Below are 25,781 nucleotides of genomic sequence, written 5' to 3' on the forward strand. Positions count from 1 at the left end.
GCCCCACCCACTCTTTTGAATGTCTGGCAGCCGAACTCTCAGCTGAGAAAAAAAATAAACATACTGCTTGTCTACCGACCCCCTAATGGTGGCTCAGCTTTTCTTAAGGAAATAGCAGAACTTGTATCTTGCATAACACTGAAACACCCTAGGTGGATAATTCTGGGAGACTTTAACGCATGGGTCGATACACACTCTTCCCAATTTGGAACTGAGCTACTTCTCTCCATGAATGAACTGGGCTTCTCTCAAGCCATCAACCTCCCTACCCACAAAAAAGGACACACTCTGGACCTCATTTTCCATTCAGAACTCCTAATATCCAATGTGGAAATTGATCCAGTAGTTTGGTCAGACCACCACACCGTCCACTTCTCCTTTACAGCACCGGCTACAAAACACCAAGTGAAAGAACTAATAAAATATCGTTCTTTGAAAGGTTTGACACCCCAACACCTTCAGAACAGCCTCAATCTAGGCGGACTGACAGATCACAACTTAGGCCTTGAATCCATGGTCCTTAAATATAACCACGATGTCTCAGCCGCTTTTGACGCCATAGCTCCATTAAAGATAAAACGTTCCGCACCATTACATCACGCTCACTGGTTTGACAACTCTATAAAGGAACTAAAGAAACAGGGACGCAGACTGGAACGAAGGTGGCGCAAACACCAGTCCCCTGATGACAAACTTTCCCTAACTGCTCACCTCAAAAAATATCAAACGGCGATTAGCAAAAAGAAGTCCTTATTCCTGTCTCACGAAATTGCAAATGCAGCCAACAGACCTGCCCAACTATTCCGCACGGTTGACAGTCTCTGCAATCCATCTTGCAGGAAATCCCAGCATCAGACCTTCACAGGAACTGTGCGAGAAATTTGCCCACTTCTTCTCAGACAAAGTCTCCTCCATACGATCTGCCATTCAATTCACAACCCAAGAAACCCATGCAGAGCCATATAACAGGTGCAAAAATAGCCTACCACCATGGTCTGATTTTAAAGTAATCACTGGAAAAGACATCTTGGACATCCTCTCAAACCTTCGCCAGACTACCTGCGATCTGGACCCTGGCCCCACTAAATTCATGTTGCAATGCCCTGAACTTTTTACACCGGCATTCCACAAAATAGTCAACGGTTCCTTACAAGAAGGGTGGTTTCCCTCTACTCTGAAAGAAGCAACCGTCAGGCCACTACTCAAGAAACCATCCTTAGACCCAGATGCTCTAAACAGCTACAGACCTGTCTCTAACCTCCCCTTTCTGGGAAAAGTTATTGAAAAGGCTGTCTACCTCCAACTTGAAGACAGGCTCTCCAGAAACATCCTTCACCCTCTTCAATCTGGCTTCAGGAAATATCACAGCTGTGAAACAGCCCTCACCCAGATTTGCAATGATCTGCTCAATGTTCCATCCTGATTTTGCTCGACCTCTCAGCGGCTTTTGACACAGTCGATCATGGAATCTTGCTCAACAGGCTACAAGAGTACTGTGGCATAGATGGCATTGTTCTCCAGTGGTTCAACTCCTTCCTGGCTGGCAGAACACAAAGGGTAGCCTTAGGGCCCTTCCTTTCCAACCCGGTACCACTAAAATACGGTGTACCTCAGGGCGCAATATTATCCCCTTTACTTTTCACCATATACATGCTGCCACTTGGAGAAATCATACAAAAACATGGCCTGACATATCATTGCTATGCTGATGACACCCAGCTATATTTGTCATTCAAACCTGGCATCACAGACCCTACTCCACAAATAAACTCATGCTTAGCTGAGCTTCAGGAGTGGATGAATATGAATTGGCTAAAACTTAATGCTGACAAAACTGAGGTACTTGTTATCGAGGGCCAGGGCTCAACAGCAAAGCAGCCCCAGTCTCAACCAACACCGCTAAGGATAGGGAGCTCAGACCTGAAAAACTCAGACTGTGTGCGCAGCCTGGGAGTACTGATTGATAGGAAATTAAGCTTCAGGAATCAAATCTCAGCTGTTGTGAAACATTCCTTCTTTCATCTAAGGAATATTGCAAAGATTAAAAACCTAATTCCTTCAGAGGATCTTCCAACCCTAGTCCATGCCTTCGTCACATCAAGGTTAGACTACTGCAACGCCCTCTACACAGGCCTGCATAAGAAAGACTTACGCCGCCTGCAATTAGTACAGAATGCCGCCGCAAGGCTGTTAACGAGCCAACCCCGCCATTGCCACATAACACCAACCCTGAGCTCACTCCACTGGCTACCGATAAAATGGAGAATTCTGTTTAAGATTGGCTTACTGACATTCAAATCCTTGCACAATCTGGGCCTTGGATACCTGAAGGACTTGTTGCAACTGCATCACACCCCCCACAATCTTAGATCAAAAGGACGCAACACCATGGTCACCCCCAGAGTCCACCTCAAAACCTTTGGAGACAGAGCCTTTTGTCATGCTGCCCCTACACTTTGGAACTCCCTGCCACACCCAATCAGGACAGCTCCATCCCTGGAAGCATTTAAGTCTAAACTGAAAACCTACCTTTAGTCTGGCATTCATGAACATCTGACTATCTCCTCTGTAACACAACCCAGCCTGCAACCCTGTATTAATCTGAGACACAACTATGCGCTTTGAGTCCTATGGGAGAAAAGCGCTTTACAAATGTTATTGTATTGATTGGGTGCGAACAGTGGTCTGGGGGGTGGGCAGGGGGGGGTCTGAGGGGTGCTGTGGGTGATCAGGGGGCGGGGGGGGGGGGGAATCAGTGTGCTTGGGTGCAGACTAGGGTGGCTGCAGCCTGCCCTGGTGGTCCCTCGGACACTGGGACCACCAGGGCAGGAGGCAGCCAGTATAATAGGCTTTGTATACATTATAAAGCCTATTATACATGTGGCGATCCGGGTGCTAGTAACCCGCCGTCGCTTCCGAACGGCCGGCGGGTTACAGCGCGAGGGGGCGGAGCCAGTCGCCGGCGGCTGATCGCGTCACGAATGAAGCGATCGCCGCATAACCATGCCTGCCTCCGCCGATGGGCGTGTTGCGGTCGTTTAGGCCCAGTCTTTGCCGCCGACCATCGGCTGGGGGCGGTCGGCAAGTGGTTAAGCAAATTGCCTGAACTGTTATGCTAACCTGCTATGAAAGGGCAGAACTGCTTATGATTTCTTTGTATTCAGTACTAGTGGTCCTCAAACTAAGGCCCGCGGGCCGAATGTGGCCCCCTTAGGCTTTTTTACCTACCCCCTACACAGAAAATGTATTACTTATAGATGCGGTCAGCGACTTCTTTAAATATTGATGATCCGCATATGGAATAGCAGTGCTGACACCACCCATCCACATGGAAACCAAAAAGCATTCAAATTCCACATCAGGTGACACTGCTGTCCAATTAGACTGCAGGTTGTCACCTGGGTATGCTTTACTGTCTGGCCCGCAAAGACTTGTAAATCATCTTATGTATACTCCGGCCCCCAAGCAGTCTGAAGTATGTTGACCCGGCCCTCGACCCAAAACGTTTGGGGACCCCTGCAATATAACATGTAAACCAGTCTTCAGAGTGGGTCTGTAAAGTTCTGAAACAGAAATTACATAGTGGATAGTGTTAAAACTTAATTGGTGGTTGTTAGGGGAAACTCCACACCTGTTCAGCAGTTTAGACATTCTCACAGCCAGCAGATATCTCATCTCAAAAGTGCATTTCAGACGCCTCAAGCTTTAAAGGACTTACGAGGCCAATATGGTAAAAAGGTTAAATACCTATTCAGTTTTATGATCGTTAGGGGACTCCATCCACATCCCCCCTTACATTCCGCTGCACTTGTAAATCAATTCCCAGACTCGTGGGGGTCCCGACCCGATCCTCCAGCTCCGACCTCATTACGGCAGTCTCTCGTGCTTTATGTACGCGAGACAGCCGGTAATGAGATCAGAGCTGGAGGTGGACTTAGATCTGCGCAGCCGCATTTGCGGCTGTGAGAACTGCACAGCCACGGCCGGACCTGGCGGCCATCTTCAGTGGGGCAGCTGAGGACGACCCGAGGGATCGGGTTGGGACCCCCATGAGTCTGGGAATTGATTTACAAGCGCGGCGAAATGGAAGGGGGGGATTCAGATGGAGTCCCCTAACGATCGTAAAACTGAATAGGTATTTAACCTTTTTTACCATATTGGCCTCATAAGTCCTTTAAGGAATTTATTAGGCAAATAAAGGCATACAGGTGCGTGGCTTAGCACTCTTCTTATCTCAGCAAAGCAATAAATCTGAAGTCAATCTTGCGTTTCATAGCGCTTGTGCTGGTCCTTGTGAATAACTCTGGTTTCTCTTAAGGACAACTATACATTGCACTAAGTACAGGCACTACGGCATATAAAGCTCAACACACACCATACAATCTTGGTTGTACAGATTTACCAAATCTATGTAGTATAAGGGCCAACAGATTGAAAATATCTTGAATCATTGATTGTATAAGCTGTTATACTACATGAAAGTGGTAAGATTGAACAACCAAGATTGTATGATGTGTGTTGAGCCTTAGCCTATGTACAGAATACAGATACAGGAAGTAGATACAGGAAGTTTAAAGAGGGTTCATAAATTTAAAAAAAAATTGCTCCCTGATCCGAGTGGTTGTGCGGATCAGGTAGCCGCCATCCATGCTGCTCTCCACGGCTTTTGTGGGCCGCATAGGCCCATTTTCATCACCTCTGGGTCACGATGCTGGAAGGAGAGATTGATTCTCTATCACAACATGCAAGGGGGGTGGCAGGGGAGAGAGAGAAAGCTACCCTATGGCAGCTCTGGAAAGCCTCCCAATGACAGCTCTGGAAAACCTCCAGGAACGCCCCTAGTGGGCATTTTGAGCAGGGAGTCCCTCTCCTCTATTTACCCTCTGAGATAGTGACAAATATTGTCGCTAATTTCGGAGAGCTATAGCGTGGGGGGCAGGGGAGAGCAGAGAGCGGCAGTGTGGGGACACAGAGACATGTCATGAGGCAGAGTCCCATCTGCCCCCCAAGGAACCGCCTCAGGTTCCCTTTAAGGGAATTAAAGGAAGTTACAAGTGACAAATCTTGTCATCACTGGGTGGGGCGTACCAGTCAAACATCGCATCCTAGACCTGCAATTGGCTGATAAGAAGAGCACATGATGTGTGACATACAGATAGCTGTTCACATCTCTGCAAATGGCCTCAGCCAATTATGTCTCTCTCTACCGAATATGGGGAAAGGAATTGTTTTCTGTTGTGACTGAAATAGTATTCAAGAATCTGCCCTCTAAATTCTTAGATAGGATGGGCCTTTTGCTATTGTCTTTCTACACTTTGAAATCAATAAAATAGTGTGTGTGTGCTATACATGCTGCTTATGTATTCCATGTGTTTTCTCACAGTGATGTAGTGGTGCAGATTGTGGATGCCCGGAACCCTCTTCTGTTTAGGTGCCAGGATTTGGTGAGTACAAGATTTCTGCCCATAACTGGCAGGCATAGTCCATAATCCTGCACATCCAGGTATATAGTCTAAATGAAAAAACTATCTAGAAAACTTCTAATAAGACTAAAAAGTATTAGGCAAATACACACTTCTGAGTCACTGGCCTTTATTTTAGGAGGATTGACACTCAGGGCCAAATCCCTCTAGCTGCGATCTGCTTAAAAAAGCAGATTGCAGCAGTTTTGTCGATTTTACAATGAGCACCGCGATAATGTGTAAATTGTGGTGGTCGTTTTCCACTACCACAAAAAGTTTTTTCCCAAATCACAATTGATGACCTGCGCAATTCTCAGTGCGATCGTGGTTGTTTCAGGTGGCTATAGCACAAATGTGCCAAGTGGAAGTTGCAGGTTGCGTGATCGCTTCCCAGTGGAAAAGGGCCCTCAAGGGCTCCACACACTTTGTTGTGCAGATGGCCTTTCATATACAAACGTGGTTCAGCTCTCTGCCCACCAGCGTGTGTTGCTCTATGAAGAGGGGAGTGGGAGGTCATAACCATAGCATTTTACATGGTTTCCCAGTACACCTGATCACTGGCAGTGAACATCAGGAATAACTGTACACACTTGACAGTGGTGTCAACAATTTTGCACAATACTAACAACTCTGGAATCAATCTAGAATTAAACACCAAAATGGAAGTAATTATTAAGAGCAAAATATGTAATTTTTCCCTTTTAATTGCACGCAAATTGATAGCAGAGAGATGGAAGATTCGACACTAAGTATAAAGGAATGGAAAGAAAAAGGGCTGTTCTATTTGAGAATTGAGTATAATATTGTAGCAGACACAGACTGTGATGCGATAGACTACCCTTCAAAATTATATTGGCTCTGGACATGCGTCACAAAAGAATAGACCTACTTTATATTAGGTGAACGACCAGTAGTCTCGTTGGGGCTGTTTCGTTTTAAAACTACAGATGATTAGTTGCTTTATTTCTCTAATGTCGTAAATTGAAGAAGAAGCACTGTACATAATACTTAATGCACATTAGCCTGAATGTTATGATCCAGGTTGTTGGTCGTGCAATTAACTGTCTCGGTTAGTCAAATAGTCGACCTTTCTTTTTTTGGTCGACTATTCGGTTTACCAAGCGGGTGCTAGGCTTTTCAAGTTCTTTTTTCAGGGTTTTTTTTTCCCTTCGTTTCCATCTTATGGGAAGATGCTAAGCGTAAGGGGCATAATTTCATATTGCTGCCAGTAAGGTCGTGTTAGTAAGATTTTTTTTCTATATCGATTTCCTCATTTCCTTCTTTCTTCTTTCTTAGACTAAATCTAATGCAGCCTGCTCAAATACTAATAAAAACTATATAGACTATGATGCAAAACTTGGCCCTGGCTCAAGAGCGTGCTGATGAAGCTGATATCTTATGCCGGGCTATGAGCCGTAAGAGCTTGCTGAATGTCTTAAAAAAGGAAAAAAGACAAGACAAGACAAATAACATTTATATTGCGCTTTTCTCCTTGCGGACTCAAAAAAGAGAAAAGAAAGAAAGGAGAAAATAAATGTAGTCTTGCACAATTGTTTCACACACCTTGATTTACAAGTGAGTAGGAGCCTTATCCTGGGAGAACATTTCTGCTTCTCACAGGCTATGACACTTGACAGGAAGCACAGAACATGTTTCACAAGCTATTGTTTTATATGGCTCTTTAATTTATTATTACAAACAAATCTACAGTGAACCCACGATATTTGGTAAGGCATGTCGGCCTTTCTAATAAGAAGGCCCAGCATTTCTTGGAGGTCTGCTCGCTAAATCTAAAGTTACCAGGATTTAGCCCTGTTTTATTTCATTGGCTGGGAGCTAGACAACAGGTTTCCATCAATCTCTGCTTGCTTTGTGGAGTCTTTTCTTTTTTTTTTTCTTTTTCTTTTTTTCCTTCTCCTTCAAGGGTCCTGAAATGGGGCTCCGTAAAGGCATATATGTGTATGTTATCACATTGACATCTCCCGACATTCTTCGCAGCAGCCTATGCTTTACAACATTGGTTGTGAGCACATGACCTTTCGGTCATAGACTGCTCTCTTCCATGTTGGGCTGGCTTCTGCAGTCTTCGGAAGCAAACAGAGCGCCCTCTCTTGCACGTACGCAGTACAGAGCCACCCAAGTGCTACAGAAGACCGAAGGCTTCAGACTTGATTTAAGGGGAAATAAACCTTTAGTAGTTAACTAGTTAAATGCCTTTAAGAGGCAATGAAACTTCCATGTAACTTTTACCCATGTGACCTTGGTCCTTAGTCTTAAATTCACAGTAAGAACCTGACATAGGCCTTCTTTTTCCCTTATTCCTAGGGTCAGGACAAGTGAGAGTTATGGTTCCAGGAACCTTTCATTCACAAATTTACTGTAAATATCAGAACTGTTTTCATAATGCTATCCCATACAAAAGAGCAGTTATGTTTGAAATGCTGTGTGCTTGGCAGTAATATTTCACACCTGTTTGGCAGCCAGGAGGAAGTTTCATTCCTCAGCCCAGCTAATGTTTGAGAAGTAAGTGAGTTGATAAGTTATCATCTTCAGGTTAATGGAGAAAATGTTTGTACAAATACACTCTTTCTGTTAATGTGTGCTCTTCTCGTAAATATGGGAGTCTGACTTCCCAAGTTTTGAATAACGTGATTTACCTATGATTATATGAATTACTGTAACTCCAGAATCATTCCTGTTTCTATTTTTTTTTTATTTCCTTAGGAGAAATATGTTAAAGAATTAAGCCCTCACAAAGAAAACATCATCTTAATTAACAAGGCAGATTTGCTGACATCAGAGCAACGTCAAGCCTGGGCAACTTATTTTGAGAAGGAACAAATAAAAGTTGTGTTCTGGTCAGCTTTGGCTGAGCAACAGAGACTTACTGAGGATGCTAAGGTATTTTTATTCTGTATGTGCAGGCGCTTTAAAGGGTACCTCCACACTGAGTTCTAAAGGTTATGTGCTGTTCTCAGGAAAAAATATATTTTATACATCAGCCCTTATCTGTGAACTGTATTGCCAAAAGGGACTACTTGTTAGAGGTTACAGCAGTAATTCTACATATTTCACAGAGCGTTCAGACTTTCTACAGCTTTCAGATAGAAGCCTATGAGCTGAGGACATGTGAAGGAGACAGTTGAAAGGACAGCTGAAGTGAGAGGAATATAGAGGCTGCCATATTTATTTCCCTTTTTAAGTAATACCAGTTGCCTCGCTATCTTGCTGATCCTCTGCCACTATACTCTTTTAGCCATATACCCTGAACAAGCATGCAGCAGATCAGGTGTTTCTGACAAGATTAGCTGCATGCTTGTTTCAGGGGTGTGATGCAGACACTACTACAGCCAAAGAGATCAGCAGGGATGCCAGGCAACTTGTATTGTTTAACTACCTAACGACCGCATCACGCCAATAGGCGTGAATGCGGCGGCAGCCCCAGGACCGCCTAACGCCAATTGGTGTCAGGTCCTAGAGCCGGCTACTGCAGGAGATTGCGCAGGGTGCGCGCGCATCTCCTGCTTGGGGGGGGGGGCGGAGCTCCGCCCCGCCTTCAGTCTCCGAGCGGCATTTGGAAGACTGTTAGATGGCGTAATCGCCGTCTATTTACATGTACAGTGCTGCTATTGCCAGCAGCGCTGTACTGGAGACAGCCATGTGACAGGGCTGTCCCCCCCTCCATATGCTGGAGAGTGATCGGCTGCATAGGCTGAAGCCTATGACAGCCTGTCACGCTGAATGGCTGGCTGGCGGGAGGGAGGGTGCAGGAGAAGACAAATTTAAAAAAAAAAAGGGCAAATTTTATAATAAAAAAATTAATAATAATAATAATAATTAAAACAACAACAACTGTGGAGCGATCAGATTCCACCAACAGAGAGCTCTGTTGGTGGGGGGAAAAGGGGGGGGGAAATCACTTGTGTGCTGTGTTGTGTGGCCCTGCAGCTTGGCCTTATGCTGGGGATACACGGTACTTTTCTGTACCGTGTATCGACCAGCTGATCCGGCCAGCTGAAAATATTCAGCTGGCCCGATCATGCCGCTCGACCCGCGCCGGCTCGATTCCCGCTGGCGGACAATGGCAGGGAATCGAGCGGTGATAAGGAAGCGCCGGTGGGGATGAGCGGCAATCGATCCGCGCAGACGAGTGGGGCCGCTCGATCCGGCGCATAAAACGAGCAGTGAATGCACGGCATTAAAGCTGCAGTGGCTAATAAAGTGAAAAATAGCCTGGTCTTTTAAGGGGTTTAACACTGCGGTCCTCAAGTGGTTAAATGGAAAAAATTATGTCTGCCTCCTTATTCTTCTCACTTCAGTTGTCCTTTAACCATTTAAGCCCGTGGGTATTTTTCACCTTACGGACAAGAGCAATTTTCACCTGTCAGCGCTCCGCCCATTCCCCATTAACTTTATCACTACTTATCGCAACGGAATGATCTATACCTCGTTTTTTCTGCCACTAATTAGGCTTTCTTTGGGTGGTACATTATGCTAATAATTATTTTATTCTAAATGCATTATGATGGGAATAATAAGAAAAAAATGGAAAAAAAACATTCTTTTTCAGGTTTCAGCCATTATAGTTTTAAAATAATTAATGCTACCATAATTAAAATCCACACATTTTATTTGGCCATTTGTCCCAGTTATTGCCACGTTAAAATTATATCCCTAGCACAATGTATGGTGGCGATATTTTATTTGGAAATAAAGTTGCATTTTTTCAGTTTTACATCCATCACTAATTTTTAGCCTATTATTTAATACTTATACTTATAGGCCCTCTTGTCATAGATATCTTCTCCCCCCCCCCCCCCCCCCTAAAGCCAGTAGGTGTATTTTACTGTTTGGCCACAAGATGTCCCCACTGAGCAAAAATCCTATTAGTCTACTTCCTACTCTACATTGGATACAATGTGCTGTTACATTGTAACTAAGGAAATGAGGCAGGTTTCCATTGGAAACCTGCGATCACCGTGCCGGCGGGGAGATTATGAATGAGAACATTGTTCCCATTCATACATTTAACGATCGGGCGGTGGAAATCACAGCAGGAGATAGCGCTTTATGTAAGAATAAACACTGTTTTTGAACAAAAACAGTGTTTATTCTCGGTGGACAAGTACGGATTGGCACGGGGGACTTTTGTCCCTTATAGCCAATCTCCCCCCCCCCCCCCTCCCTGCTAGCAGCAGCAGTGCGATCGTGGGCATCTGCCCGCATGATCGCCTGCAACCCCCCCCCCCCCCCCCCCCAAACTGCAGGGACGTGACTAGCGCGTACCTGCGGCTCTAGCAACTGCAGTCACTCATGAGGAGTACTGTAGGTTTGCTTTAACCGCGCGGCGCGGACGTGAGCTTCACCAGCTCACGTCCGCGTGGCGTGGTTAAAGCAAACCTACAGTTCTCCTTATGAATGACTGTGGCATCCCCATCTTTATTATTCTCTATCTCTATGCCCCCCCCCTCCAATCTGTAAAATATCTGTTCAGCACCTAGCACAGGGGTCAGGAACCTTTATGGCTGAGAAAGCCATAAACGCCACACATTTTAAAATATATTTCCCTGAGAGCCATACAATCTGTTTTAAACTGGGGCAGTGCGCATGCGCAGCAGAGGGCTGTCCCTGTTACCATGGTGATGTGTATACAGTTGATCAGTGGGGCAGGGGAAGTGTCAGACACGTCTTCAGCTTCTCTTGGGTTTCAGCAGCAACAGCAATTTCCCAGACAGGAGAAATGCAGACTAACAGCTTGTACAATTAACTAGCTGACTTGGGGGTTGATTCACTTTGTAGGTTGAGATCCCCGCACTTTGGCCCAATAGGCTGCCTGTCAAGTGACAGGCAACCTACTGGGCCAATCAAAGTGCCGGGATCTCATCCTACAAAGTCACTAGACCTGACAGGGTCCAGAGTGGGACAGTTGGAGCAGCTGTTCATTTTGGGGTAGCGCAAGTAAGTTAGTAGTGCATGCCACAGCAGTAGAGTGCCTAGTTTGAAAATTTTACTTGCGCTGCTTGAGCAGTGTAGCTTAGTGAATCAATCCCTACCGATTTGTCTGTGAGCCAGATGCAGCCATCAAAAGAGCCCACATATGGCTCCCGAGCCATAGGTTCCCTACCCCTGACCTAGCATATTGAAAAGTTACGTTTGGTATTACTTTTCTTGCCTAAGTTAACTTAATACATATTTGGTGTACTTTTTTGCATCCTGGGGAATGGAAAGGTGCTCTATTGAAAAGGTGTAAAAGGACACGAAAGTAAAGTTTGATTCATGGCTTGCCCCGCCCACTCTCTCTCTACCGCTTCCCTCTTTTTCTCACTCAGTCTTCTGCTGTGTTGCTGATCGGTATATTACTCTCCTATGTGTTACACTGGGCTGTATTGGTCTTGTACTGAACTGTGCTTTGCATTTATAGAGCTCTGAGTCAGCAGACTTCCTACAGAATGAAGATGTGTCAGATGAAAATGTGTCAGATGAAGAAGACAGTGAGGACGAAGAAGATTCAGGTGATGAAGAGGCACCTGTTGGAGATCATGAGGACTACAGTGATTCTAGTGATGAGTATGAGGACTGTGAGGATGATGAAGGTTGGCAGACCTGCTCGGAGGAGGCAGAGGATGAAAGGGAAAGCAATTGTCCTGTCCCAGCGCCTGAACACTTTGAACAGTCTCAACCAAAAGAGGTCCACAACTATGGCCACTTAGTGCAAAGCGATGAACTGCTGGAAATATTCAAATCCGTTCACACGGGGAAGAGGATAAAAGAGGAGCAAGTCACTGTGGGACTGGTGAGCTTTTTTCCAAACCAATTATTAAAAGGCACAGTTCATCTAACAGTTGGAGGAGGTACAACGTGTAAATGTTTCTTCTAACCCTGTAAGCGTATAGTCCCTTCTCAGTCACAAACTTCCAGTGGACATGAGCAAGATTTAGCAAAGTAACAAAATAATTTCAAAGAGGAAGTATTAGCATCTCTCATCCTGCATGTTAAAGCAAACCTGAAGCTAAAAAAAAAGTACGATATAATGAATTCTATGTGTAGTACTGATAACAAATAGAACATTAGTAGCAAACAAGTCTCATGTTTATTTTCAGTTATATAGCTTTTATAACATTGCATCATTCTGTAATATTTGCAGTTTAGAAAGCACATTGTCTTTCAAGCTATAAAACAAAGCAGAGATAATCCCTTTAAACTTTCCTGAAGTAAATAAGGGCTCATTCACGCTACAAGAGCTTTTCTAAGTACTTTGTGATTTTAAAAGCTCTTGCTAATGTAATGCTATGTGTGTGTTCACTCTGGAATAGCAAAACAAAGTATGTGAACCCATTGGAATGATAAAGGATTTCTGCACACATTGGTCATAAAATGTGATTGGATCTTCATCTAAGTCACAATAATAGACAATCACAGTCTGCTTAAAGAGACTCTGAAGCGAGAATAAATCTCGCTTCAGAGCTCATAGTTAGCAGGGGCACGTGTGCCCCTGCTAAACCGCCGCATACGCGCCGCTAAACGGGGGTCCCTTCACCCCCAAACCCCCCACTGCGACACTTGGTCGCAGACTTGGTCGCTCCTGGAGGCAGGGCTATTGGCTGCAGCCCTGCCTCCATTCGCGTCTATCAGCCGCGCATCGCCGCCTCTCCCCCGCCCCTCTCAGTGAAGGAAGACTGAGAGGGGCGGGGGAGAGGCGGAGATACGCGCTGACAGACGCGCGTGGGGCAGGGCTGCGGCGGTTAGCCCTGCCCCAACCAGGAAGCACTCCCCCGCATTACGGAGGGGTTTGGGGGATCAGGGACCCCCGTTAAGCCGCGGGATAGCGGCGATTTAGCAGGGGCACACGTGCCCCTGCTATATATGAGGTCTGAAGCGAGATTTATTCTCGCTTCAGACTCTCTTTAAACTAATGCCACACAAATTTAATTTTTCCATGTTTTTAATGAACACACCATGTAAACATTCACAGTGCATGTGAAAAAAAAGTATGTGAACCCTTGGATTTAATAACTGGTTGAACCTCCTTTGGCAGCAATAACTTCAATCAAATGTTTCCTATAGTTGCAGATCAGAAGTAATTCTTCACCATTCCTCTTTACAGAACTGTTTCAGTTCAGCAATATTCTTGGGATGTCTGGTGTAAATCACTTTCTTGTGGTTATACCACAGCATCTCAGTCAGGTTGAGGTCAGGACTGAGCCACTCCAGAAGGCATATTTTCTTCTGTTTAAGCCATTCTGTTGTTGATTTACTTCTGGGCTTTGGGTTGTTGACCTGTTGCAACACTCCTCTTCTGCTGAGCTTCAGCTGATGGACAGATGGCCTTAAGTTCTCCTGAAAAATGTCTTGATAAACTTTGGAATTCATTTTTCCTTCGATGAAAGCAATGTGTCTAGGCCCTGACGCAGCAAAGCAGCCTCAAACCATGATGCCCCCACCACCATGCTTCACAGTTGGGATGAGGTTTTGATGTGCTGTGCCTCTTTTTCTCCACACACAGTGTTGTGTGTTTCTTCCAAACAACTCCAACTTTGGTTTCATCTGTCCACAGAATATTTTGCCAGTACGGCTGTGGAACATCCAGGTGCTGTTTTGCAAACTTTAAACGTTCAGCAAAGTTTTTTTTCTTTTTTTCTTTGAACCGCAGTGGCTTCCTCTGTGGTATCCTCCCATGAACTCCATTCTTCTTTTTTGTTACATATCATAGATTCACTGATATGGATGTTAGCATATGCCAGATTCTTGATCACCTCACTGACCATTCTGCGCTGTGCCCTTGCAGTCCTCTTTACAGGACGGCCACTTAAAGGGAGAGAAGCAGCAGAGCTGAACTTTCTCCATTTATAGACCAATTGTCTTACCGTGGACTGATGAACTGCAAGGCTTTTGGAGAACCTTTTTTTTATTTTAGCCCTTTCCAGCTTTATGCAAGTCAACAATTCTTAATCGTAGGTCTTCTGAGAGCTCTTTTGTGCGAGGCATCATTCACATCATGCAATGCTTTTTGGGGAAAGCACAAAACTGTTTTTTTTTTTTTTTTTTTTTTTTAATAGGGCAGAGCAGCTGTAACCAACACCTCCAGTCTCATCTTACTGATTGGACTCCAGCTGGCTGATACCTTACTAGTACTAGTATTAGTTTAAGCAGACTGTGATTGTCTATTGTTGTGACTTAGATGAAGATCAGATCACATTTTATGACCAATTTGTGCAGAAATCCATACAATTCCAGAGGGTTCACATTTTCTTGCTACTGTATGTGATTTTGTAAAAATCCCCTATAGCATTGCATTAGCAAGAGCTTTTGACATCTCTAGCGTTTAAAAAGCTCTTGTAGTGTGAATCAGCCCAAAGCCTTATCTCAAACTGTCTCTCACGATTTCTCTGCTGTATAAGTCCTTCAGAAAACAGGACTGTATCAGACCCATGTTGGGTGGAGGAGCTCAGAGATGCTCTTTTGCATAGATAATTGAATTTTTTTTTTTACTCTTGCTGTACTGGAAAACTGCTCAAGACTTTTTTTTTTTTTTTTTTTTGCAACTAATATTCTTTCTTTTAGCTGTACTACACATATAATTTGTTATGTCATAAGTTTATTTTCGCTTCAGGTTTGCTTTAAAAGCCCTCCTACCCCAGACAGTGTGCTGTGTTAATATTCTTATATGCGTACCTCTTTCAGCCATCAGCACCCTAATGTGTTCTCTCCAGTATCTGCAGTAACTACCACTATGATTCTTTGTATTAACGAGTGGTAGAGTTTTGTGGACAACACTATTTATTTATTTAAATGTGAAACAAATCGACTGCAACTGAGCTGCAAAGTATTCTGTATGTATATAATTTCCTTCATTATGAGCTACTCTTTAGGGGTCCTGGTCTGGATGGCTTTTGTTATCTTTCCCATCTTTTGCACTATATACAGTACATATTTGTGCTTTTGATGTAGACCCCCAAGAGAGCTCATTCCTCTTTCAATTCTGCCCCTTATTCCATGACTTAAAATGCCTGTTGACACTAGGGGTTGTTTCCTTCTCAAATTTGCTTTCATCCTGACCTAGTAGACATCTTTGCGGTCCTCTACCTGGCTTTGATTGTCTTGGCCTGAAAGTCTCACACTGTGGGGACTGGGAGTCACTGGTGGGCCACAGACATCAGAATCCTATTTCTTTAGTCTAATACATCCAGGGGTGTAACCGGAATAATTTTTGGCAAAACCTGTTCGGCGATGGTACAGTAAACCTACAGTTTAGGTACAGTAAAATATACATGGATTAAGCTTATACACAACAAAATAGAACATAGTGGAGAAGTACCAGAGGAGAGTGCTATGTGAGCGAAGTTGCCACTTACCTCAACTGCGATTCAACTACAGTAGTCCTTGGGAAAGATAGGGCAGAGAGAGAGAGGAGAGAGAAATAGAGGGGGGTTGAAGAAATGGAAAGAAGGAAGAGAGAGTTAGAGTCCCACAGGAGGGGTTATGCCAGTGACCTGGTTAGCCTAGTGGCTTGGTTAACTGGCCTGGCTTGAGGACCCTGATGGCAGTACTTAAGATTTAGCCCCCCCGCTTTTGACCTTGTCTGGTGTGGTCAGCCTAGAATCCAGACGGATGGTGGCTGGATTCTAGGCGGAGAAGACCCAGCCTAGTAGAGAAGTAAAGATCTTCTTAAAGACCAGCTAGTCTGCCAGGGCTGTGGAGTCTGAGCCATTTTGGGTACCTGGAGTCGGTAGTTTTATAAACTTTGGAGTCTGATGATTTTTGTACTAAATCCACAGCCCTGGTAAGTATTACACTAAGAAGTCGGAGTCGAGGAGTCTTAGCCATTTTGGGTACTTGGAGTCGGTGGTTTCATAAACTGAGATGTTGGAGTTGGATGATTTTTGTACCAACTTCACAGCTCTGTAGGCTGCAGTGCAGGTTTGCGGGTCTGATGTGTTTGGCCCAGTACTAAGTGGCAGGGCCACACTGTGCTGTCAATGTGCTGGGTCCGGACAGCAGCGGCAGTGTAAGGGTGCTGCAGCAGACTTCCAATGGGCTGATCAGCTGGTGGTTAGGAGCTGGGGTGGCAGCAGCAGCTGTAGTTACAAGTGGTGAAGAGGTTCCAGGAGAGCCCAAAGTGAGAGGAATATGGCTGCCATATCTCCTTTTAACCTCCTGGGGGATACAATTATATCGCCCAGGAGGTGGCGCAGCACTATTTTTTAAATTTTTTTTATTTTTTAAATCATGTAGCGAGCCCAGGGCTCGCTACATGATAGCCGCTGTGCAGCGGCATCCCCCCACCCCCTCTGATCGCCTCCGGCAATCAAAGCAAACAGGAAATCCCGTTCAGAACGGGATTTCCTGTTTGGCTTCCTCCGTCGCCATGGCGACGATCGGGATGACGTCAACGACGTCGTGACGTCAGAGGGAGTCCCGATCCACCCCTCAGCGCTGCCTGGCACTGATTGGCCAGGCTGCGCACGGGGTCTTGGGGGGGGGAGCGGCACGGCGGGTAGCGGCGAATCAGCGCGGAGCGGCGGCGATCGGTATATACACGCAGCTAGCAAAGTGCTAGCTGCGTGCAACAAAAAAAAAATTATGCAAATCGGCCCACCAGGGCCTGAGAAATCCTCTGTGGCGGCTTACCCTGAGCTCAGCTCGGGATTATCCCCCAGAGGGTTAAACAATACCAGTTGCCTGGTATCCTGCTGATCTCTTTGGTATCAGTAATGTCTGAATCACACACCAGAAACAAGCATGGGGCTAATCCAGTCAGAAACATTTGTTCAGGTTCTATGGCTAATGATATTTGAGGCAGGATCTGCAGCACAGCCAGGCCATGTACCTGTTGTCTCCACCCCACCCTTTAGATTGTAAGCCTCCGGCAGGGCCCTCCTCCCTAACGTATCCAGCTTGATTATGCAATCTTACTCACAACCACCCCTCTTGTAGACTCGAACAGTCTCTATTTTGACCTATGACACTGTATTGTTATCAAATCATTTGCATGATCTTGTTTTGTTGTGAGTTTCCGTATGTTCTACCTGTATGTTAACCCATTTATCTATTGTGCAGCGCTGCGTAATATGTTGGCGCTTTATAAATACAATAAATAATAATAATAATAATAATGTACATTGTTTAAAAGAAAATAAATGTCAACCTCCATATCGCTTTCACAGGTGTGCTTTAAAATACTGCACATTAGACTTGCATGCTGGAAGACAAAATATATAAAGCTTGAATTGTTTGAATGACACGGCTGTCTCTAATTTCCTTCAGGTGGGTTATCCCAATGTCGGCAAGAGCTCCACTATCAACACCATCTTGGGGAACAAAAAAGTTTCTGTTTCAGCAACTCCTGGACACACAAAGCACTTTCAGGTACTTGACATAAATACTGTTTCTAAAGTCATCATTCTAGAATAGAGCATTGAGGGGAAGTGTGGAATTCTGATTGAGATCAACATTAGGTGGTCCTGAAGACGTTATCTCATTGTTCAATAGATTCATATGTGACCCTGCTCACCTTGATACAGGTATATACAGATCAGGGTATGCAGCCTAAGGCCCCGTTCAGATTGCAAACGCGGACTGCCATGCGTGCGGAACGAAACGCATGCGAACGCACGCCATCCGCGTTTGTATGCGTTGCGTGGCTGATCCCATCACTGAAAAGTGAATGGGACAGCCGCGCGTTTTTGCAAAAAATGCGTGCAGCATGCGTTCCCGGACCGCACAGGTCCGGAACGCATGCAGTGTGAACATCAGACAGTGCATTCTATGCACTGTTTGTCGTGCGTGTTGGCCTCCCGCACGTGTTTCCAAAACGCGGCTGGAAACGCGTGCAGTGTGAACGGGGCCTTAACCTCTTTTTCAATTGAAAAAGAGTGTCATGGCACCCTTCCCCCATCTATTTAAGTCATCCTGGAGATAAGCCAGAAGGTAGGAGTTCTCGGCATTACTGCTATATTAGTCAGTAGCCCTAACTGCAGTAGTTCTTACACCCTTCTTCCGCTTACTTTTGTAGATGGAGAGTGACTGTCATGGACTATTACTGTTAACACGTTATGTGATAGGAGACCGTTCTGCACTAGTGTCTATATGCTTGTATCTGTCTCCCTTAACAATTTTGTGTTGAATTTTGGGACATGAGCACCATAGGGACTAAAGCTGAGCTCACACATCTACGAGATCAATTTCCCAATTAGTAAAATCCTGGAAAGCATTTTACACTGCCCTTCTCTGGCTCTGCTGAAAATGCTACCAAGGGCTGTGCCACGTCGACCGCTTTTTGATGCGCTGTAAAACCGCAGCAAAATAAAAAAAAGTTTGCAATTGCGGCTATTTTGCCACAATTTTACTGTGATTTTTAATGCAAGTAAAATATGTGCGCTAAGTTTGAAAAATAATCAAATAACCGAAAATGGATCAGAAAGCACTTGGCGGTGTCTCTGCCCTTACAGATGTCAAGGCGGAGTCCTTATTTGCAATGGTATTTGAGATCAAAATGACTGGATCCCACATAAGACACCGTATTCTGTAAATTAGGTTACAGCAGGTGCATGCAGCAGTGACCCTGGTTGCTGTGGGAAGCTCCTTCAATTTTGCAGCTTTCTCGCAGCCCACCTTGGTAAATCAGCTCTGCTGTGTAGGTCAGTATGCATGCATGCAATAGAGGGGGTTAATATACTTTTTGGATTACAGATTATAAACTCCCCATCATAACACACATTCTCTTCATAAACCCTCAATCGTGTAAATTTGTTGTATGTTAAATGCTCTAACATTGGCTGTTGTAGTAAAACACACACTCTCTTTTTTTGCCTTTTAAAAGTGCATTAGCAGTGTTCTTTCCCTTTAGCATAAATCCCACTGTTTCTTTTTAATGGAAAGCTGCTGTCTAATTTTATATAGCTAGTGTTTAACTCGGAAAGAGATAAAACCAAAAAGAAAAAAACAGGCAAATTACTTTTTTTAAAATACAGAAATTTGACCACTTCACTTTCCTCTTATTTCTGTTTATTTTTTTCTTTGAACTCCAGACAATCCTAACAGCCATGCGATACACAACACCATAGTACACTGCAGTATACTTCTCTCTATGTATATGCACTCTAGGTGGACTTGTCTTTATTTTTTTTGCTACTTAGTAAGTGTAGACGTTTTTTTCTTACCCTAGCTGTCTGTATCTTTAATCATATACTTATGTCTTCTTTGCAGACCCTGTATGTGGAGCCTGGACTCTGCCTATGTGATTGTCCTGGCCTAGTGATGCCAACCTTTGTCTCTACCAAGGCAGAAATGATATGTAGTGGCATTTTACCCATTGACCAGATGAGAGACCATATCCCACCAATATCTCTCATATCCTTTAAAAAAACGATAAGGATAACATTAAATTCAAACCTTCAGTACCCTAAAAGGAGAATAATTCACAGGACATATATGGAGGGCATGTGGATCTGATGTCAGAGAGAGTGGCTATATTGAAAGGGCATGTGCTTTAGGTAGAGGTTACAACCTCTACAAGAGAAAAGGGCCCCCTAAGAAATTTCCCTTTTAGGTAGAGGTTCACACAAGAAGAGTTTTTAGCCTCTCATACTGGCCCTTACCTTCGGTGTTTAGCCCTTCCATAATGTGCCATCTGTTGGGTGTGCTTGCAACGAACTCGGTTAGTTCGCCTCAGGCACACTCATATCTCCTCACTTACCCCATCCCCCGGCTGACACACAAGTCTTTCATTCTCTACATCCTCGGTACACAGAAAAGCTACCCAATTGCTCCATCCCCTGTACACAGAGATTCCTTTCAGTCCCCATTTACGGCAGTGAGGTAGGGGTAAAGGGGGAGAACAATGGAGACAGCCAGGGCACAGATAGGATGACCTTGCAGTCCAGATCTCTCAACACCTATGAGGGGTTTAGGGGCCGCCGTACACATGCAAAATTAGTAGGGTGTGTATTATGTTTTTTTAATTACGCTGTCCTCTATTCATTTATAATTCTATAATACTTGCTTCTGACTTCTAGTCATCAAAGGCCTTACTGATCATAACATGCAACAGTCTTTACTTGTTTCCTATTACTTTGTGTCTGTGGTTCTTAACAAGCCTACATTGCACAGCGGATCCCGCGACATGTGTTAGAAGCCATTTATGGAATCAGTATAATCAGACCAAGAGAGGATGACGACCAGGATCGGGCTCCCACCTCAGAAGAGTTGCTACGTGCTTATGGGTGTAAGTCGTAGCTGCACTTCTAATACATCAAACTGAGATTCTATTTGTAGAAAGGAAAACTAATGTGGCAAATAATGTGGTTTAAGGAGTTGTGAAGGTCTGAGACTCTCACCTGTACGAATACGGCCAGTTAAAATGACTTACCGTAATCTTTTACTGTGTTAGCGTAGTACAAACAGGGGGCCCATGGCGCTGGCTACTCCTTTTTGCCAGTCTGTTTCCACAATTGAAGGAGTGGCTCTATATCCAAGGTTAATGCCATAGTGTAATAGTGGAGAGGGTGCCAGGGTACCAGCCTATTCCTGGAATTCCAGGCTCACTGGGATACAGTAGAATTTCGTTATAGTAAACTCTCATATAGTAAACCTCTGGATATAGTAAACTCAGTCCTCAGGTCTCAGCAAATGTGTCTGTCTTAAATATACAATGTATAACCAATTCTGATATAGCAAACTACTTTTCCAGGTCCCTTGGAGTTTGCTATAAAGGGATTTTACTGTAATACAACCAAATGCCATGTAAGCACCATTTCTGTTGCAAGAAAGCATATATAAATTTGAGATTTTTATTTGCATTAATAGTTACTTAATATAGGAGATCAAAAATGTATATTTATTGGAATCCCTGGAATTAATTGCTAATAACATATTTGTAGAAGCATGTAGTGCAGTATAGAAAATACACCAGTGTTTTTGTTATGCTGCTGCACAGTCCCTAATCTGGTGCGGGGAGGACCAGGGGAAACCGAGGACCAGAAAAACACAAAAGGAAAGAACACCAGGAGCCAATGGTGCAGTATGTTTACACACCAAGCTATAGATATGTGTATAGAAGTACATTCACAAATTTCAGGTTGCAAGAACTGCAACCACCGATATGGCTTACAGAGGAACACCCGCCTCCACTTGGGCCTGCGGGGGCCCTTAGAGGTCCCACTACTGGTAGATTAGTTAGTTCCTGGGGGTAAGAGCTACTACAAAAATGCAACCTCCCAACAGAGGAGTAATGAATACATTTGTAATATCTAAAAACAACCCACATGACTCCTCTGTAGAGAGCACTAGTGCTGTAGATTAGTCTTTGTCTTCATGGGGAGTTCATGAATGGATGCTCTGAATTTATGAATTTTATTTACAGTTTGTCATACACACATGTAGGGCACAGTAGAAAATATTTATTTGCAGTGTTAACATCATTAGAGAGCCTCTCCTGTATCGCTCCACTGAAATATATTGGACAACAAGTGTACCTGAAGGAAACCAATCCATGGGGACAGCTGCTTTCATTAAGTGTTGATAAATGTTCAGATGTTCTCTAGCAGTGACAGTGCGTTGTTCTTGCAGATATGAGAGGATTTATGACTGCTCACGGGCAGCCTGATCAGCCGAGGTCCGCACGATACATACTCAAGGACTTTGTTAGTGTAAGTTTCTTACATTTCACTAGAAACATTGAAATAAAGTAAGGAGTCTAGAGAAAAGTGTGTTGATTTTTGAGATCCATCTTTATAGCATTCATTCTGTCCTAGGGGAAGCTGCTGTACTGTCACCCTCCCCCTGGAATAGATCCGCTGGATTTCCAGCCTCGGCATACGGCATATCTGGAAAGAAGAGGGACAGGAAGTAGAATTGAGGCAAAAGGCCACAGCTGCAAGAACGTCAAGCAGATTGAAAATGTGGTAGACAAAAACTTTTTCCAACAGGTATAGTTACGTCCTTACATCTTTTCTTCCCTTATGCTTGCAAAACTTATGGCAATTTTACCACATCTATGTAGCATAAGGGTGCTTGCAAGCAATCTGTTTCTGCCTTGAAGATTATTTAGGAGTTTCCTTATGTTGTATATATGTTGAAAAGATTGCCCAGAAATTGGTCTATAAGATTGCTATGTGTGTAATCAACTCTGGAGAAATTGATTTGCCTTGCTCATCCACCAATTTTACAGTATGTTAGTAGTGTTTGATTTGATATCAGACCAATCCGTTGCATAAAAAAAATATTCAATGTCCTTTTACAGTATAGCACTGTAGAAAAACAGTATTTAGTGGTGTTATAAGATTAGTCCTTACATTTGACTTCTGATCTGATAAGCTTCAAGGTAAACAAAAGTATGATGTTGAAGAGACCCTGTAGTGTATCCCAAGTACATAAATTTTCTACTGTACCCCGAAACAGAAGAGTTTACTAAAAGTAGTGGTGGTGTTTGTTGCCCTGTAAAAGTTCCTCTTCCCAATTCATCTAGTAGAATATGGTTTTGAAACTTGGAAGTACCTCTGAACCGAGTGTTGCTTTACATTAATCATGTTTTATGCGGGGTGCTGTGACATGTATCACAGCATAGTCCAGTGTCCCCTGTGGTCCCCACATGACACAGCTGTAATATTTGACTGACTAGAATGTCGATTATTGGCGGGGAGGATGTGGCGGTTCTCCTCACCTGGTCCATCCCCAGAAACGCCCCTTTTAATCACCATTTATGGTTCCTGATGATTACTGTCACTGCTCACAGTGCGCAGGAGAGCTGTGACGTGTATGGGCTTGGGGAGATTGAGCTCAGAAGGAAAGTGTACTAAAAGCTGTACCTCTGGTATTAGTACACTATTGTTTCCAGCTCAATCTTCCTAGGAACAGAGTAGTGGAGGAGAACTACCAATCCCTCCTCGCCTATAATCCACATTCTAATCAGTTGAATATTATGGCTGTACAGTGCAGGGACCACAGGGGGCGCTGGACTGTGATATGTGTCACAGCACCACACATAAAACATGATTAAAAGAATGTAACGCAACACTCGGTTCAGGGGATCTGCAACTGTGCACTTTCTATCTACTAAATCCCCCCTCACCACCATATTACCACAAGTGTGCAGCCATGTGACCCAGGTAAACACAACATGGAGACGCATACAATACTATATTGATGGATGTCGTGGTCTGTCAAGAATGTGTGTATTTAGCAGATGAAGTGCATCTGCATGTCTTTCTGCAAAAAAGCACTCCTGGATATCTATATAATTGTCGATAAATCGGTCATTTTCCTTACACTGAATACCGTTGGTGTCACCTTCATGTCGCCCTTTCATTTGGTCCCACATTCAAATGTATGCATGTCATCTGCTAAATATACACGTTCTTATCCTTACCAGGCCATTACATTTCATCTCCAGTTATTGGCGATATTTGGATTCCAGTAGTAGTTTTCCATGGCTAGCTTATGACATGAAAGCAATATTTCTGTTGTTAAAAGAAACCCGAGGCTATATTTCCTTTTAAACAATACCAGTTGCCTGGCAAACTGGCCATGTCATTGCACATGTATTGAAAGCAAGCTATAGTGCAGCATTAGTTTGACTGCCTTCCTCTTCACTTTGCAGGAGAATGTGCGTGCTCTGACCAGAGGCGTGCAGAGTGTGATGGGGTACAAGCCAGGTAGCGGCCCGGTACCACTGAGTACAGCCAGCACAGAGGCTCTGGCAGGGAAACCCTGGAAGAAGCATGGAAACAAAAACAAGAAGGAGAAGGTCCGGAGGCTCAATAAGCACTTGGATGCATGATTATGCATTTATGAACCTATCCACTACAAACCATACGGACAGTTTTCTTAACCTCTCAAAACCATTTTAAATTGTATATAAGCAGTTTTCCTGTATGAACTATTTGTATACCAGTCGTGACCGCCTTTACATATGGATAAGTTATTTACAATGATCATGTCAACAGCTACATCTGGAGAGCAATAAAACCTTCATTGGATTACTTTTTCTGTTGTTGTATAATTGTTCAGGAAGTATGTGCGGCATATCTCCATTCATTAAAGCCCTATACATATGCTCAACAGCGCTCTTTTATGCAGCACAATTATCAAACCACTTTTGTTGTGAAACAAGTTGAACAACCCCAAAAAAGTTGCTTGCTATTGTTCACACAACTGATAAGACGTCAATCCAATTGTTGGATTGACGTCTTATCAGTTGTGTGAACAATAGCAAGCAACTTTTTTTTGGGATGTTCAACTTGTTTCACAACAAGAGTTGTTTGATAATTGTGCTGCATAAAAGACCGCTGTTGAGCGTGTGTATGGGGCTTAAGTCTGGGAATAGAGCTTATCTAAGCGTTTACTGTGTTTTTCGGGGCTACATGGCCTGAGATGCTCTTATTTATCTACAAGGACTTCTTAGCCAAGGCTAAGGATGCCTACTGGAAATCGAACCAGTTCTTTTGCATTTGTTGTGTTGGTGCTCATACCTCAGCACAGGTTTCTCCATCATTGCTGCTATTAATAAAGTAGCCCCAATTGTGGAAGGTTAGACAAGGTCAGTGATAAGTTTCCTGAGTGGTGAGGGTTAGTATCAGACATTTTGTACAATGTATTAGTGTTAGGCGTCATAGAGAAATGAAGGTAATGGTGGCAATACATGGTACAATTAAAATGTTCGATTTTTCTGTCTATTCAACCAAAATGGTCGTATAGAGTAAAAATCAAAAAACTTTTTTTTTTTTTTTTATATCTAGAAAAAAACACAATTATTTCGATTTTTCGATCAAAATATGATCAGACATGTTGGAAAAATCAGCAATTTAATGTATCAGCACACCACTTCAAGTAAATCACACTCTTTTATTGAGCCTTGTATGTCCACAAAGATAATATAATATAGCCGAGAATTGTTTCGAGGGCCGCGCAGGGTCCCCCTTTATCAAGGTGTTTGGTCGTAACCACACTCCTTGATAGAAGGGGACCCTGCGCAGCTCCCGAAACAGTTGTCGGCTATATTATATTATCTTTGTGGACATACATGGCTCAATAAAAGAGCAGGGCTGTGGAGTCGGAGTCGTTGATTTCATAAACTGAGGAGTCTGAGTCGGCTGATTTTTGTACAAAATCCACATCCCTGTTTAGTATTGGAGTCTGAGCCATTTTGGGTACCCGGAGTCGGAGTCGTGATTTCATAAACTGAGGAAGACCAAGCAGCAACTGACTTAATATAGACAAAGTATATAATCTTTATTAAGTACGTATCCAAACACATAAAAACAATTACAAATCTCCAGTGTGGCTGGGAGGGAACAATTAAGTAATCAGATGAAAAATAGACAA

The 25,781-nt window shown here is 43.8% G+C and overlaps 1 protein-coding gene across 1 annotated transcript in view; it reads left to right on the top strand.

Moving 5' to 3' along the window:
* The window catches only part of LSG1 (large 60S subunit nuclear export GTPase 1), a 42,963-nt gene extending 18,524 nt beyond the window's left edge, over nt 1–24,439 (top strand). Inside the window, exons 6-14 of the mRNA XM_068281155.1 lie at nt 5,384–5,444; nt 8,187–8,363; nt 11,884–12,255; nt 17,727–17,828; nt 19,668–19,811; nt 20,562–20,685; nt 22,029–22,108; nt 22,214–22,387; nt 24,058–24,439. Coding sequence (XP_068137256.1) covers nt 5,384–5,444; nt 8,187–8,363; nt 11,884–12,255; nt 17,727–17,828; nt 19,668–19,811; nt 20,562–20,685; nt 22,029–22,108; nt 22,214–22,387; nt 24,058–24,237 — 1,414 coding nt within the window. The 3' untranslated portion in view covers nt 24,238–24,439. The remainder of the gene's footprint in view (nt 1–5,383; nt 5,445–8,186; nt 8,364–11,883; nt 12,256–17,726; nt 17,829–19,667; nt 19,812–20,561; nt 20,686–22,028; nt 22,109–22,213; nt 22,388–24,057) is intronic.
* Nucleotides 24,440–25,781: the final 1,342 nt, after the last annotated feature.

The sequence above is a fragment of the Hyperolius riggenbachi genome, chromosome 4 (genome assembly GCF_040937935.1).
Source record: "Hyperolius riggenbachi isolate aHypRig1 chromosome 4, aHypRig1.pri, whole genome shotgun sequence".
In the NCBI taxonomy this organism is placed as follows: domain Eukaryota; kingdom Metazoa; phylum Chordata; class Amphibia; order Anura; family Hyperoliidae; genus Hyperolius; species Hyperolius riggenbachi.